At 37.1% G+C, this 13,530-nt stretch overlaps 1 protein-coding gene across 1 annotated transcript in view; it reads right to left on the bottom strand.

Annotated features, from left to right (window-relative positions):
• LOC124775682 overlaps positions 1 to 13,530 on the bottom strand; it is a 155,573-nt gene that overhangs the window by 41,110 nt on the left and 100,933 nt on the right. The window contains exons 3-4 of the mRNA XM_047250514.1: positions 13,148 to 13,311; positions 12,926 to 13,042 (exon numbers count right to left, since the gene is read on the bottom strand). Coding sequence (XP_047106470.1) covers positions 12,926 to 13,042; positions 13,148 to 13,311 — 281 coding nt within the window. The remainder of the gene's footprint in view (positions 1 to 12,925; positions 13,043 to 13,147; positions 13,312 to 13,530) is intronic.

Here is a 13,530-nt window from a genome sequence, read left to right as displayed (position 1 = left end):
TTTTTTTTTTGGTGGTGGGGGGGGGGGGGGTGGGGGGGAGGGGATACTGTAAATCAAGGGTGTATGTAAATAAACAACATACACTGAGCAATGTGTTTTTGACAGTTTCAAAAGAAGACTTGCACAGTGCAGTGCAGTGAATAACACCAGTCTCAAAATTCTAAGAATTTGTATTATAGGCTTTGTTCATATTGCTCGTAAAAGGAATTTGTATTATAGGCTTCATTCATACTGCTCTAAAAATATAATATATAACATAATAAATATATTAAAAAGGTGTGTACTGACCATGGTATTATTAATTTAAAAAATCAGATTTTTTTCTGTACCCTGTATTACACAGCAATGTGGAGAGTGTAACAGGATAGCCTCCTTGAGCATTACTATTCCTCAACAGTAATTGTTGATACCAGTATTATTTTTCAAATTTCAGACATGTCAATTTCATCTCGGTTGCTATTCTGAAAACTTTCATACAATTTTATATACAGTATGTTATATTTCAAGCTAAAATTCACAAAAAGGAATTAATTTATAAAATATGTTAGTTTTGATGTTATATTTGATAAGTACTAGTTCCGAACGTACATTAAATTTTTTTTTCCAAACATTTTAAATTCACTTAAAATTTCTATTATTAATTATGCGATCCTGTACTGCTTACTATGTTTATTTCTAGATTCATTTATGAAATAATAATAGAAATTAATAATGTAACAAAAACAAGCAGGAATTTATTCGTTAAGAAAAGTTGTACACCCTTTAGAATATAGCTATTTCCACAGGGTGTGAGGGTTGAAAGCTTGCTTCTGACATGATCGGAAGTATTTTTGTATAATAGGTGTGAACAATGCAATTTTGGCTTTGTAAATGTGAAAACCCCCCCATGAACCATAGACCTTGCCGTTGGTGGGGAGGCTTGCGTGCCTCAGTGATACAGATAGCCGTACTGTAGGTGCAACCACAACGGAGGGGTATCTGTTGAGAGGCCAGACAAATGTGTGGTTCCTGAAGAGGGGCAGCAGCCTTTTCAGTAGTTGCAGGGGCAACAGTCTGAATGATTGACTGATCTGGCCTTGTAACACTAACCAAAACGGCCTTGCTGTGCTCGTACTGCGAACGGCTGAAAGCAAGGGGAAACTACAGCCGTCATTTTTCCCGAGGGCATGCAGCTTTACTGTATGGATAAATGATGATGGCGTCCTCTTGGGTAAAATATTCTGGAGGTAAAATAGTCCCCCATTCAGATCTCTGGGCAGGGACTACTCAGGAGGACGTTGTTATCAGGAGAAAGAAAACTGGCGTTCTGCGGATCAGAGCGTGGAATGTCAGATCCCTTAATTGTGCAGGTAGGTTACAAAATTTAAAAAGGGAAATGGATAGGTTAAAGTTAGATATGGTGGGAATTAGTGAAGTTTGGTGGCAGGAGGAACAAGACTTTTGGTCAGGTGAATACAGGGTCATAAATACAAAATCAAATAGGGGTATTGCAGGAGTAGGTTTAATAATGAATAAAACAATAGGAATGCGGGTAAGCTACTACAAACAGCACAGAGAATGCATTGTTGTGGCCAAGATAGACACACGAAGCCCACGCCTATGACAGTAGTACAAGTCTATACGACAATTAGCTCTGCAGATGATGAAGAAATTGAAGAAATGTATGATGAAATAAAAGAAATTATTCAGATAGTGAAGGGAGATGAAAATTTAATAGTCATGGGTGACTGGAATTTGGTAGGAGGAAAAGGGAGAGAAGGAAACGTAGTAGGTGAATATGGAAGGGGGGGTAAGAAATGAAAGAGGAAGCCGCCTGGTAGAAATTTGCGCAGAGCATAACTTAATCATAGCTAACACTTGGTTCAAGAATCATCAAAGAAGGTTGTATACATGGAAGAACCCTGGAGATACTAAAAGGTATCAGATAGATTATATAATGGTAAGACAGAGATTTAGGAACCAGGTTTTAATTTGTAAGACATTTCCAGGGGTAGATGTGGACTCTGACCACAATCTATTGGTTATGAACTGTAGATTAAAACTGAAGAAACTGCAAAAAGGTGGGAATTTAAGGAGATGGGGCCTGGATAAACTGACTAAACCAGAGGTTGGCAGACTGTAAGGGAACAATTGACAAGAATGGGGGAAAGAAATACAGTAGAAGAAGAATGGGTAGCTTTGAGGAATGAAGTAGTGAAGGCAGCAGAGGATCAAGTAGGTAAAAAGACGAGGGCTAATAGAAATCCCTGGCTGACAGAAGAAATATTGAATTTAATTGATGAAATGAGAAAATATAAAAATGCAGTAAATGAAGCAGGCAAAAAGGAATACAAACGTCTCAAAAATCAGATCGACAGGAAGTGCAAAATGGCTAAGCAGGCATGGCTAGAGGACAAATGTAAGGATATAGAGGCTTATCTCACTAGAGCTAAGATAGATACTGCCTACAGGAAAATTAAAGAGACCTTTGGAGAAAAGAGAACGACTTGTATGAATATCAAGAGCTCAGATGGAAACCCAGTTCTAAGCAAAGAAGGGAAAGCAGAAAGGTGGAAAGAGTATATAGAAGGTCTATACAAGGGGGATGTATTTGCGGACAATATTATGGAAATGGAAGAGGATGTAGATGAAGATGAAATGGGAGATATGATACTGCATGAAGAGTTTCTCAGAGCACTGAAAGACCTGAGTCGAACAAGGCCCCAGGAGTAGACAACATTCCATTAGAACTTCTGACAGCCTTGGGAGAGCCAGTCCTGACAAAACTCTACCATCTGTTGGAGGCCGACCTTGGGGAAGATCAGTTTGGATTCCGTAGAAATATGGGGACACGTGAGGCAATACTCACCCTATGACTTATTTTAGAAGCTAGATTAAGAAAAGGCAAACCTACATTTCTAGCATTTGTAGACTTAGAGAAAGCTTTTGACAATGTTGACTGGAATACTCTCTTTCAAATTCTGAAGGTGGCAGGAGTAAAATACAGGAAGCGAAAGGCTATTTACAATTTGTACAGAAACCAGACGTCAGTTATAAGAGTTGAGGGATATGAAAGGAAAGCAGTGGTTGGAAAGGCAGTGAGACAGTGTTGTAGCCTCTCCCCGATGTTATTCAATCTGTATATTGAGCAAGCAGTAAAGGAAACAAAAGAAAAATTTGGTGTGGGTATTAAAATCCATGGAGAAGCAATAAAAATGTTGAGGTTCGCCGATGACATTGTAATTCTGTCAGAGGCAGCAAAGGACTTGGAAGAGCAATTGAATGGAATGGACAGTGTCTTAAAAGTAGGATATAAGATGAACATCAACAAAAGCAAAATGAGGATAATGGAATGTAGTCGAATTAAGTCGGGTGATGCTGGGGGAATTAGACTAGGAAATGAGACACTTAAAGTAGTAAAGGAGTTTTGCTATTTGGGGAGCAAAATAACTGATGATGGTCGAAGTAGAGAGGATATAAAATGTAGACTGGCAATGGCAAGGAAAGCGTTTCTCAAGAAGAGAAATTTGTTAACATCGAGTATAGATTTAAGTGTCAGGCAGTCGTTTCTGAAAGTATATGTATGGAGTGTAGCCATGTATGGAAGTGAAACATGGACGATAACTAGTTAGGACAAGAAGAGAATAGAAGCTTTCAAAATGTGGTGCTACAGAAGAATGTTGAAGATTAGATGGGTAGATCACATAACTAATGAGGAGGTACTGAATAGGATTGGGGAGAAGAGGAGTTTGTGGCACAACTTGACTAGAAGACGGGATCCGTTGGTACGACATGTTCTGAGGCATCAAGGGATCACAAATTTAGTATTGGAGGGCAGCATGGAGGGTAAAAATCATAGAGGGAGACCAAGAGATGAATACACTAAGCAGATTCAGAAGGATGTAGGTTGCAGTAGGTACTGGGAGAAGAAGAAGCTTGCACAGGATAGAGTAGCATGGAGAGCTGCATCAAACCAGTCTCAGGACTGAAGACCACAACAACAACAACAAATGTGAAAAATCAAAATACTATATGACATATTAAAATGTGAGAAAATCAGTGTAAAATATATTTACGTAAAAAATTCTGCAACAACAGTCTTAAAATTCTGCTTATCCATTATGGATATTTTAGAACTGTGACTGTTTATTGAATGTAAATAAGTTATATAAAACTGCAACCAGTCACTGGTTGCAATTTTATATAACTTATTTACAATCTTCCAATTTATTTAGTTCAAACCAACCATGAAGACCTGATGTTAGATTTGCAGCTTCAAGAATCAGAACCCTAGACAAGAAGAACTGGAGACATCTCAGCATGACAAGCTAAGTAAACTTGAATGTTTATTGTAATCTTCGCTCCTCTAAAATCTTCATAAAAGACTTTACTTATTAATTACTTGGACTGGGCATTGTTTAATGTGGACAACAGATGGAAGAAGGAATGTAGGGGGAGTTTACAAGCAGAGGCTTATCCAGGATTAACTGACTAATAATGAAGTTTTGTCTGTTGTAGAAATTGTTTTATTTCATTGACTTTTGGAATTTATGTATGAATAAATGTCCGATCATTTGGAGTAAAACTGAAGATCAAAGGATCTGTATACCAACAGTGATGACGCATTACAAATAATGATGGACTGGATCTAAAAATGAGGAGGAAATTACAATTACAACCAGGGACATCAAAAATGAAAGATAAGTACAAATTATTTTTGAAGTTCATTTGTTTGCTTGTTAAGAAAATGATTAGGGACAAAAGCAAAAGTTTCACTTGCAATTAGACATTAATAACAGTGTTAATGATATGGCACATGTATATGAAATTGAACAGAATTAACATCAGACTTTTCATTTATGTTTTGATCAAAAGTTCTGGGATACTATGATAATTATGGTGATGCAAGTGCTAATCACTAACTAGAATGTAAGAGTAGTGAGAATTTTGTAGTAGTATGTACTAATGATTTCTTCTCTTGGGTGGAAAACAGTGTTGTTAATGTATGTGAATCAGGTGATGACTGTATTGGATCTGAACTAGGTGATATTTTTGATGTAGGTGTGAATGAGAGTTGTGAAGTAACTGAGGTTGTTATGTCTGAGACTGGTTGGTTATAGCAAATGAATGTAGGTCAGATAAGTGACTCTGATGGAGATGAGACTTGTGTTGTTAATAATGTTATTGATGAAGTAATTTTACACGAATATGATTTTGAGTATTAGGTTATTTGTAAATGATGTTGACAATACAAGTAAGGTAAGATATATATGTGATGTTGTAAGTGAGGGTCATGGAATACCAGTCTAGTCAGAACAGTTTTTCATTAATGTCATGCTAAGTAATGATGCAAACAGTGAAGATGAAGTATCTGTGAGCCTGCAGAACAAAGGTGAACACACCCTTTGAAGCTTGTTTGGGACGAGATTGATGATAACTTAGGTAAAGGTGTGTTCTGGAATAAGTTATCTGTGGTTAGTCAGAATTTGAATACCAATTGGTGGAATGAAGTGAAAGAGGCTCTAAGCAGGAAGTGTAATTTTGACACTAATGTGTTTTTTGTTCCTCTTGTAATAGTGCTTTTAGTTGTGCCATGGAATCTGTTCAGTGTGTTCAATCTTTACCTGACAACATGAGTAACCAGAGTAATATTAAGATACCTGTAAAGTTCATAAAACCTTGAGAAGACAGTGTGGATGTAGTATTTGATGAAATTGAAAGTGATCTTTTGTATGAAGTGTCTGACAACAGAGAGGATGATTCATATACAGTATGTTATATTTCAAGCTAAAATTTATGAAAAGGAATTATTTTACAAAATATTTTAGTTTCAATGTTGTAATCCTTAAGTACTAGTTTCAAATATAATTTAAAATTATTTTCTTTTAGAAACATTTGAAATTATTAATTATTTGCACATTTAAAATTTCTATTATTAATTACACATTCCTGTACTGCTTACTATGTTTATTTCTGGATTCATTTATGAAATAATAATTGAAATTAGTAATGTAATGAAAACTAGTAGGAATTTGTCAAGAAAAATTGTTAATCTTTTGGAATATTGTTATTTTCACAGAGTAAGAGGGTCATAAGCTTGCCTCTGACGTGGTGGACATATTTCTATATAATAGGTGTCAGCAATGTAATTTCAGCTTTGTTAATGTGGAAAATCAAAATACTGTATGATATACTAAAATGTGAGAAAATCAGTGGAAAATTTATTTATGTAAAAAATTCTGCAACATGTATTTAGTTCTAACCAACCATGAGGACCTGATGTTAGATTTTCAGCTTCAAGAATCTGACTCCTAGACAAGAAGAACTGGAGCCATCTCAACATGATAAGCTAAGTAAATGTGAAAGTTTATTGTAATCTTTGCTCCTCTCAAATCTTCATAAAAGACTTTGCTTAATAATTACTTGGACTGTTCATTGTTTAATGTGGACAACAGATGGAAGAAGGAAGAAGTGGGGAGATTACAAGAGGTTGGTGTAAATGAAGCACATGAATGGTGAAAACACACAATGTACAGAATCTTAGTCCAGGTGAAAATGGATAAGATCATATCAAAATTAGTTTTATTCATACCCCACACATATGTTGCCTCCTTTTAAGCCACCAGCAACCCTTTGTGAGCTGTCCTTCACTCTTCTCTTCTCCCTCTACCCGCCTCACCTGACACAATGTCTCACCCAAGTCTCCCTGCTAAAATGTAGTCATTGTGGGTCCAGTCAGTACAATATAGTGGCACAAGTGTGTGTGTGTGTGTGTGTGTGTGTGTGTGTGTGTGTGTGTGTGTGTGTGGGCACTCCAGCTTGTTAAGGGATTCATCTGGAAGCCATCAAATCTTTTATTCTTTTTTGTGTGCCTGTGAACGACTCAGCATTTCTACCACCTAGTGAGCTATCTCCTTTACTCCAAATTATTTAAATCCTGCCAGAGCTCCCCCTAACATACTACACTACCATAAGAGACGCTATAGGAAATGGAAGTGTTGAAGTTGCTTTAGTAGAAGAAAACTCTAACCCACTGATACAGAAATTGAAGCTTCGCCTGAGACTCTTTGAGGAAGACTCAATATCAAATATGGGCATAAATTTATAATTTTTTCCTTGATTTGACCAACATACAAACCACTAGTTTCAACATTAGGACCTAAATCATCTAACAATCAACTGTAATTTGTAATAATAAAAAGTTATGTAGTCACTTCATATAGGACGCAATGTTAGGAAACAATAGCAGACCCTTACCCTCAAAACTACATAAAATGGAATACCACTCATAGTGTCAAAATAACATATCTATTGGACACAAATGGCCCTAACATTTTTCAAGATGCCAAATTGAAACTGGTCTCAGTGGCTATGAGACCACTGTAATAACAATCATTACCAAGCTACAAAGAATAATTAAAATAAGTAGAAAGATTCACATGTTCAGTTAAATTGATAAAAATATAATTGTGTTTTACCTCTAGGAATAGCTCAAATCATTTATTTCTGGAGAGAGCATTCAGAAGAACAGTGGCTAAAGTTTATAAAAATAGCTGAACAAGCACCAGATATAAAAGTTCCATGACACACAGTGTCCGCAACGAAACTTCTAAGGAAACAGTGACCTTTACAGAACAAGGGTAGACAGAAAGATACTACAACAAATGTATTTGGCTGTCAAAAGGGTAATGCATGAAATGTTTCACTAATCACTATATCAGAATGTTATGAAAAAACTTCTCACAAAATCTAAACACACAGCAATCAGATGTAAACATTGTCTCTGGCTATGAAGCTAGCATCCAGACACTCACAAATGATACAGGATTGTTCAGTAATTGTGTAATCATGCAATAACTGGGATTTCTGCCTATTTACATGCATTATATTTCATTTGTTTATATTATGCTGTACATAGCAAATTCCTGTTTCCAGAAATGATCATCTATAGGTCTTCCTGTCATTGGCTACTATTTTCCAGAGTTGCAACTTCTCTATATACAGCAACACCATCCAGTAACAGCCACATGGAGCTTCTGACGCTATCTGCTAAGCCATTTGTAGAGAGTAATTTTTTCCACTGTCTACAAACTCGGGGGATTAATTGAGAGAGGATACGGAACAAAAAAGCCTAATGGACTTTTGTCCATAAAAGTGTGGTTTCCATGCTAGAAACCATTTATTCAATCATACACTGATACAAAGACTGCAGTGTAATACATGCTGTGTCATTTATATAGACTATGTGTTGCAGGTGGTTTCCATGTGCCTCAACACATGCAAATAAGCACTGTAGCATGTACTGTCTCACACATTCACATCGAGTGAGCTGCATCTGATCAGTGTCAAAGGTAGCATGACTATGCTATTCCAATGTCTCCTCATATGGAATGGGCTCTGCATACAGGATACTTTTGAGACACCCCCATAATGAGAAATATCACTAATTAAGGTCCTGTGAATGAGCTGGCCATGCAACTGATCCATGGACCAGGGAAGACATGATTGAGATGCATCTGGATGTCAACAGTGAAATGGACTGGAGTACCATCATATAGCATCCACATAACCCTTCAAACCATCAATGGCACTTCTTCCAGCAGGGGAGGCAGAGTCACCCACAAGAAACGCCAATATCTCTGGCCGGTTAGGTGACATGGAAGGAAGACTGTCCCAAAATATGGTCACCAATTATCCCAGCCCACACATTCCGGCTGCACCGATGCTGATGACTTGCTTTCACCGAACCATGGAGGTTCTGCATACTATTCCACAAATGACTGTTACAAAAGTTGAAGATACCAATCCTCATAAAGATGGTCTTGTCTGTGGATAGGATGGGTGAGGCAAATCCCTCAACCATGGTTGCCTAGTGAAGAGACCAGTGACAAACCTGCTCACGATGTGGAAAGTCTGACACTAGTAAGCCCGGCACATGCTGTAAGCAATAAGGGTAGTAACAACTGTCATGGAGAATGTTCCACACAGTCGTCTGGGTTACCCTATACTGGTGGGCCAACTGCCTGGTATGGACACGGTGGTTACCCTCCACAGTGTTATTCACACTTTTCTCCAAGTCCAGTATGTGAACATTTCGGGTACATTCTTCATGATTTCTTGCTTTCTGAAATGACCCTGTCTCAGACAATTGACGCAACACTATTGCACACATTGAATGCTGTGGTTGTTGTCAGTGGGGATAGGTTTTCTGATACAATCTTGCTGCCTGCTGCCCATTGCCATTTGCCTTTCCATAAGTAAATACCATATCAGCAAGCTGTTGACTCAAATACAGAACCATTGTGTACATTATCACATCCACTACAAGGTGAGTCAGCAACAGAAGTGAATTGGACATGACATTACCAATTACTATGGCAGGAGAGGGCACTAGGACGTGATGCATGAGGAACACTACCACACTGTAGGAGGAAACCATGCATACTGTGGCTGCATGGTACAGCATGTATCAAATCACGGCCTCTGTTGCAAAGTACTATTGAATAAATTGTTACTACATGGAAACCATGCATTTTTGGAAATAAGTTCATTAGACTTTTTTTGTTCCATATCCTCTAATCAATCAATCCCTTGAGTTTGTACATGGTGGAAAAAATCAGGAAAAATCACTCTGTGCAACTAACTACCTAACTATACTGTTAACAGTAATGGTCTTATAAAACTCCCCTGCTGTATGGCCAGAGTTACTTTTACAGTTGAAGTTCGTTCATGGGAAGAATGAAATACAAGGATCTACATCAGAAGACAAATAAAAATTACACTGTATGGCAGATGACATTCTAGTTGATAACCCCCATCTGTCTAGGGTGTCTACAGACACATCTTCAGCCAGGAATCTCATTGACGGAGTAGAATTGTCTTCAATGATGAGTCCCACTTTGAACTTAGCCCCTATGGTCAACAAAGATGTATCTGGAGACACACCGGACATCAGTGGGATACCAACCTGACTGTTGCCCAACATACATCTTGACAACCAGGAATGATGGTCGGGGGCACAATTTCTTTTCATAGCAAGACTTCTTTGATTTTCATGCATGGCAGCATTACAGCACAATGGTATATCAATGATATTCTATGATCTGTTTTGTTGCCCCTTATGGCAAGCCATCCTGGGCTTACATGCTCATACATTGTGAGAATTTCTACTGCTTATCTTCTTGCTTGTCAAATCCTACCTTCGCCAGCAAGGTCACGACATCTCTCACCAACTGAGAGCATCTGGAGTATTATGTGCAGGACCCTCCACCCATATTGGGAGTTTGATAATTTAACAAACCAATTAGACAGAATTTGGCATGATATTCCTCAGGAGGCCATCCAACAACTCTATCAATCAATGCCAAGCCAAATAACTGCTTGCATAAGGCCCAGAAGTAATCTCATCTCTTACTGTGTTGCTCAATTAGTGAAGCTCTTTCTCTCAAGTAAATCATCCAGTTTTTTTGAAATTGTAATCATTTGTTTGTCTGAACATGTACATAACATCTGCTGATTTCCACCCTATTTGATTAATCACTTTATGGAATCTTTTTTAAAGAGCGTTTCTACCAGGAACTCCTCAGTCCAATCACAAAGCAAATTTGATATTCTACACGTTCATTTATTATTCATTAAATGACAATGTGGAATTGTATTAAAGCCTTACAGAAGCTAGTAGCTGGGAAATAGTATCTGTTGTCTTCTGGGGACAGGGTCAGCTCAGTTTCACATCATCATTGTTTTCAAAATCCAATAACTCAAAATATTTTGTTCTTCCAACAACCTATGTTAGACTGCCATTAGAAGAGGAGTAAGTATCCCATCAGTTCTAGTCAGCTTTCCTCTGTTGCATGAATTTATTAGGTTTTCTATCCCATTGTCACTTGTTTTGATGTCTGTTATTTTACTGTTTGTATTATGACTGTAAGGAGAAAGCAGGTTACCAAATTCCTCAGCTAAAACTTTGGACAAAAGAATTTTGTATTTTGGTTTTCTCTCTGCCATCCTCTTATTCAGTGTTATTATGGTTATTGCAAGAGAAACAATTCACATCAAACTTCAGACTGCAAATGGATCACATGGAGTAATACATGAATAAAAGTATTAAAAAATTAAAAGCTTAGTATCACTTCACATTGACAGGAAACAAATGCAAACAAAAAACCAAGTTGAAAATGCAAACAAAAGAAAAGTATCTCCAAAAAGTATATGGGAAAGCTTGAAGAAAAGTGTTAACACTAAATAGAAAAATAAGGCAGGGAAGAACAGATAACAAAATAAGGGAAAATAAAGAAAATTAACATTTGGCTTTTCCCTCTTAATATCAATGATTCTAAATTCTAGAAGTGGAAACTGGGTTACTAACATACATTTGGATCTCCAAATGAAACTAAGTACTGTTCATGCTAATCTTTTCATTTTTGGTTTCTTTTCTATAGTTTTCAATTTTCTATTTACTGTATCATAATTTTTGCTCCGTTTCTAGCATTTGTAGACTTAGAGAAAGCTTTTGACAATGTTGACTGGAATACTCTCTTTCAAATTCTAAAGGTGGCAGGGGTAAAATACAGGGAGCGAAAGGCTATTTACAATTTGTACAGAAACCAGATGGCAGTTATAAGAGTCGAGGGACATGAAAGGGAAGCAGTGGTTGGGAAGGGAGTAAGACAGGGTTGTAGCCTCTCCCCGATGTTGTTCAATCTGTATATTGAGCAAGCAGTAAAGGAAACAAAAGAAAAATTTGGAGTAGGTATTAAAATTCATGGAGAAGAAATAAAAACTTTGAGGTTCGCCGATGACATTGTAATTCTGTCAGAGACAGCAAAGGACTTGGAAGAGCAGTTGAATGGAATGGACAGTGTCTTCAAAGGAGGATATAAGATGAACATCAACAAAAGCAAAACAAGGATAATGGAATGTAGTCTAATTAAGTCGGGTGATGCTGAGGGAATTAGATTAGGAAATGAGGCACTTAAAGTAGTAAAGGAGTTTTGCTATTTGGGGAGCAAAATAACTGATGATGGTCGAAGTAGAGAGGATATAAAATGTAGACTGGCAATGGCAAGGAAAGCGTTTCTGAAGAAGAGAAATTTGTTAACATCGAGTATAGATTTAAGTGTCAGGAAGTCATTTCTGAAAGTATTCGTATGGAGTGTAGCCATGTATGGAAGTGAAACATGGACGATAAATAGTTTGGACAAGAAGAGAATAGAAGCTTTCGAAATGTGGTGCTACAGAAGAATGCTGAAGATTAGATGGGTAGATCACATAACTAATGAGGAAGTATTGAATAGGATTGGGGAGAAGAGAAGTTTGTGGCACAACTTGACCAGAAGAAGGGATCGGTTGGTAGGACATGTTCTGAGGCATCAAGGGATCACCAATTTAGTATTGGAGGGCAGTGTGGAGGGTAAAAATCGTAGAGGGAGACCAAGAGATGAATACACTAAGCAGATTCAGAAGGATGTAGGTTGCAGTAGGTACTGGGAGATGAAAAAGCTTGCACAGGATAGAGTAGCATGGAGAGCTGCATCAAGCCAGTCTCAGGACTGAAGACCACAACAACAACAATTTTTGCTCTGTCAAGATCTATGTTTGCCTCATTACTTCATTTTCTTTCATTAAGTATGAACTGTCCTTTATATTATTTTCTCGTTGTGTTCCTATTGTTTTTACACTAGTCCTTGTTTTCTCTCCACATTTACTTTTGTTTGCATTTGGAACTTCGCATTATTCCTTTTCCTGTTCTCCACATCTACAGCAATGGAGGAGCATTAGAAAATACCTACAGTTTCAGATTTAAGCACATATATGAATCTGAAGAAAACACTTCTTTTCTGTTCCAGATATTATTAATACTTTTATTTTATGACTCATTTAAGCTGATAGCTGCACTTTTGAAAAAAAAGAAAGAAAAAAACCATTATAAATAGAAGGCACATACAAACAACAAATTCACGAATAATGAACAGGTTTTTCTGAAGGGTTGCATCACGAGAAAGTACTTGTTCATCAAGATCATCTCCTTTTGAAATTCTGGCATGTGAGTGCTCCGATGTCCCTATGGGAAAAAAATTAAATAGTAAATTCTAGATTCCACATGTAATTGTGAAAAAAATTTAATGAGCAAAAACTGTAATCATCATTAAATAATTTCATTACTAACCTACATCAAACACAGACTGGTCTTTGAGATGGCGATAGCGTGAGCGGAGATGAAAGTTTATGCCTGTTATAGAATCAAGATTGAACTTGTGGCACCAGTAAAGGATTTTCAGTTGGTGGTCATAAAAAGAGATACGACCCTTTGTATTTCCTGTCACAACCACTCTGAAACAAATATTATTAGCACTATAAAGAGGCAAAGTTGACACATGTATCCATAAATAACATCAAAGTATTTGAGTTGATTATCCAGGCCATAATTTTCACTGAATGATTTGCAAATTACTAGATATTTTCTTTTCTCAACAACTTAGATGTTTTCTATTTGTTAAAATGTAATTGGATAAATAAAAGTTCTACTCACCAAGCAGCAGCAGGAGAATT

Source organism: Schistocerca piceifrons, chromosome 1 (genome assembly GCF_021461385.2).
Source record: "Schistocerca piceifrons isolate TAMUIC-IGC-003096 chromosome 1, iqSchPice1.1, whole genome shotgun sequence".
NCBI classification, from domain to species: Eukaryota; Metazoa; Arthropoda; class Insecta; order Orthoptera; family Acrididae; genus Schistocerca; species Schistocerca piceifrons.
The sequence above is the reverse complement of the archived record's forward strand: the minus strand, read 5'-3'. Positions and strand labels throughout refer to the sequence as shown.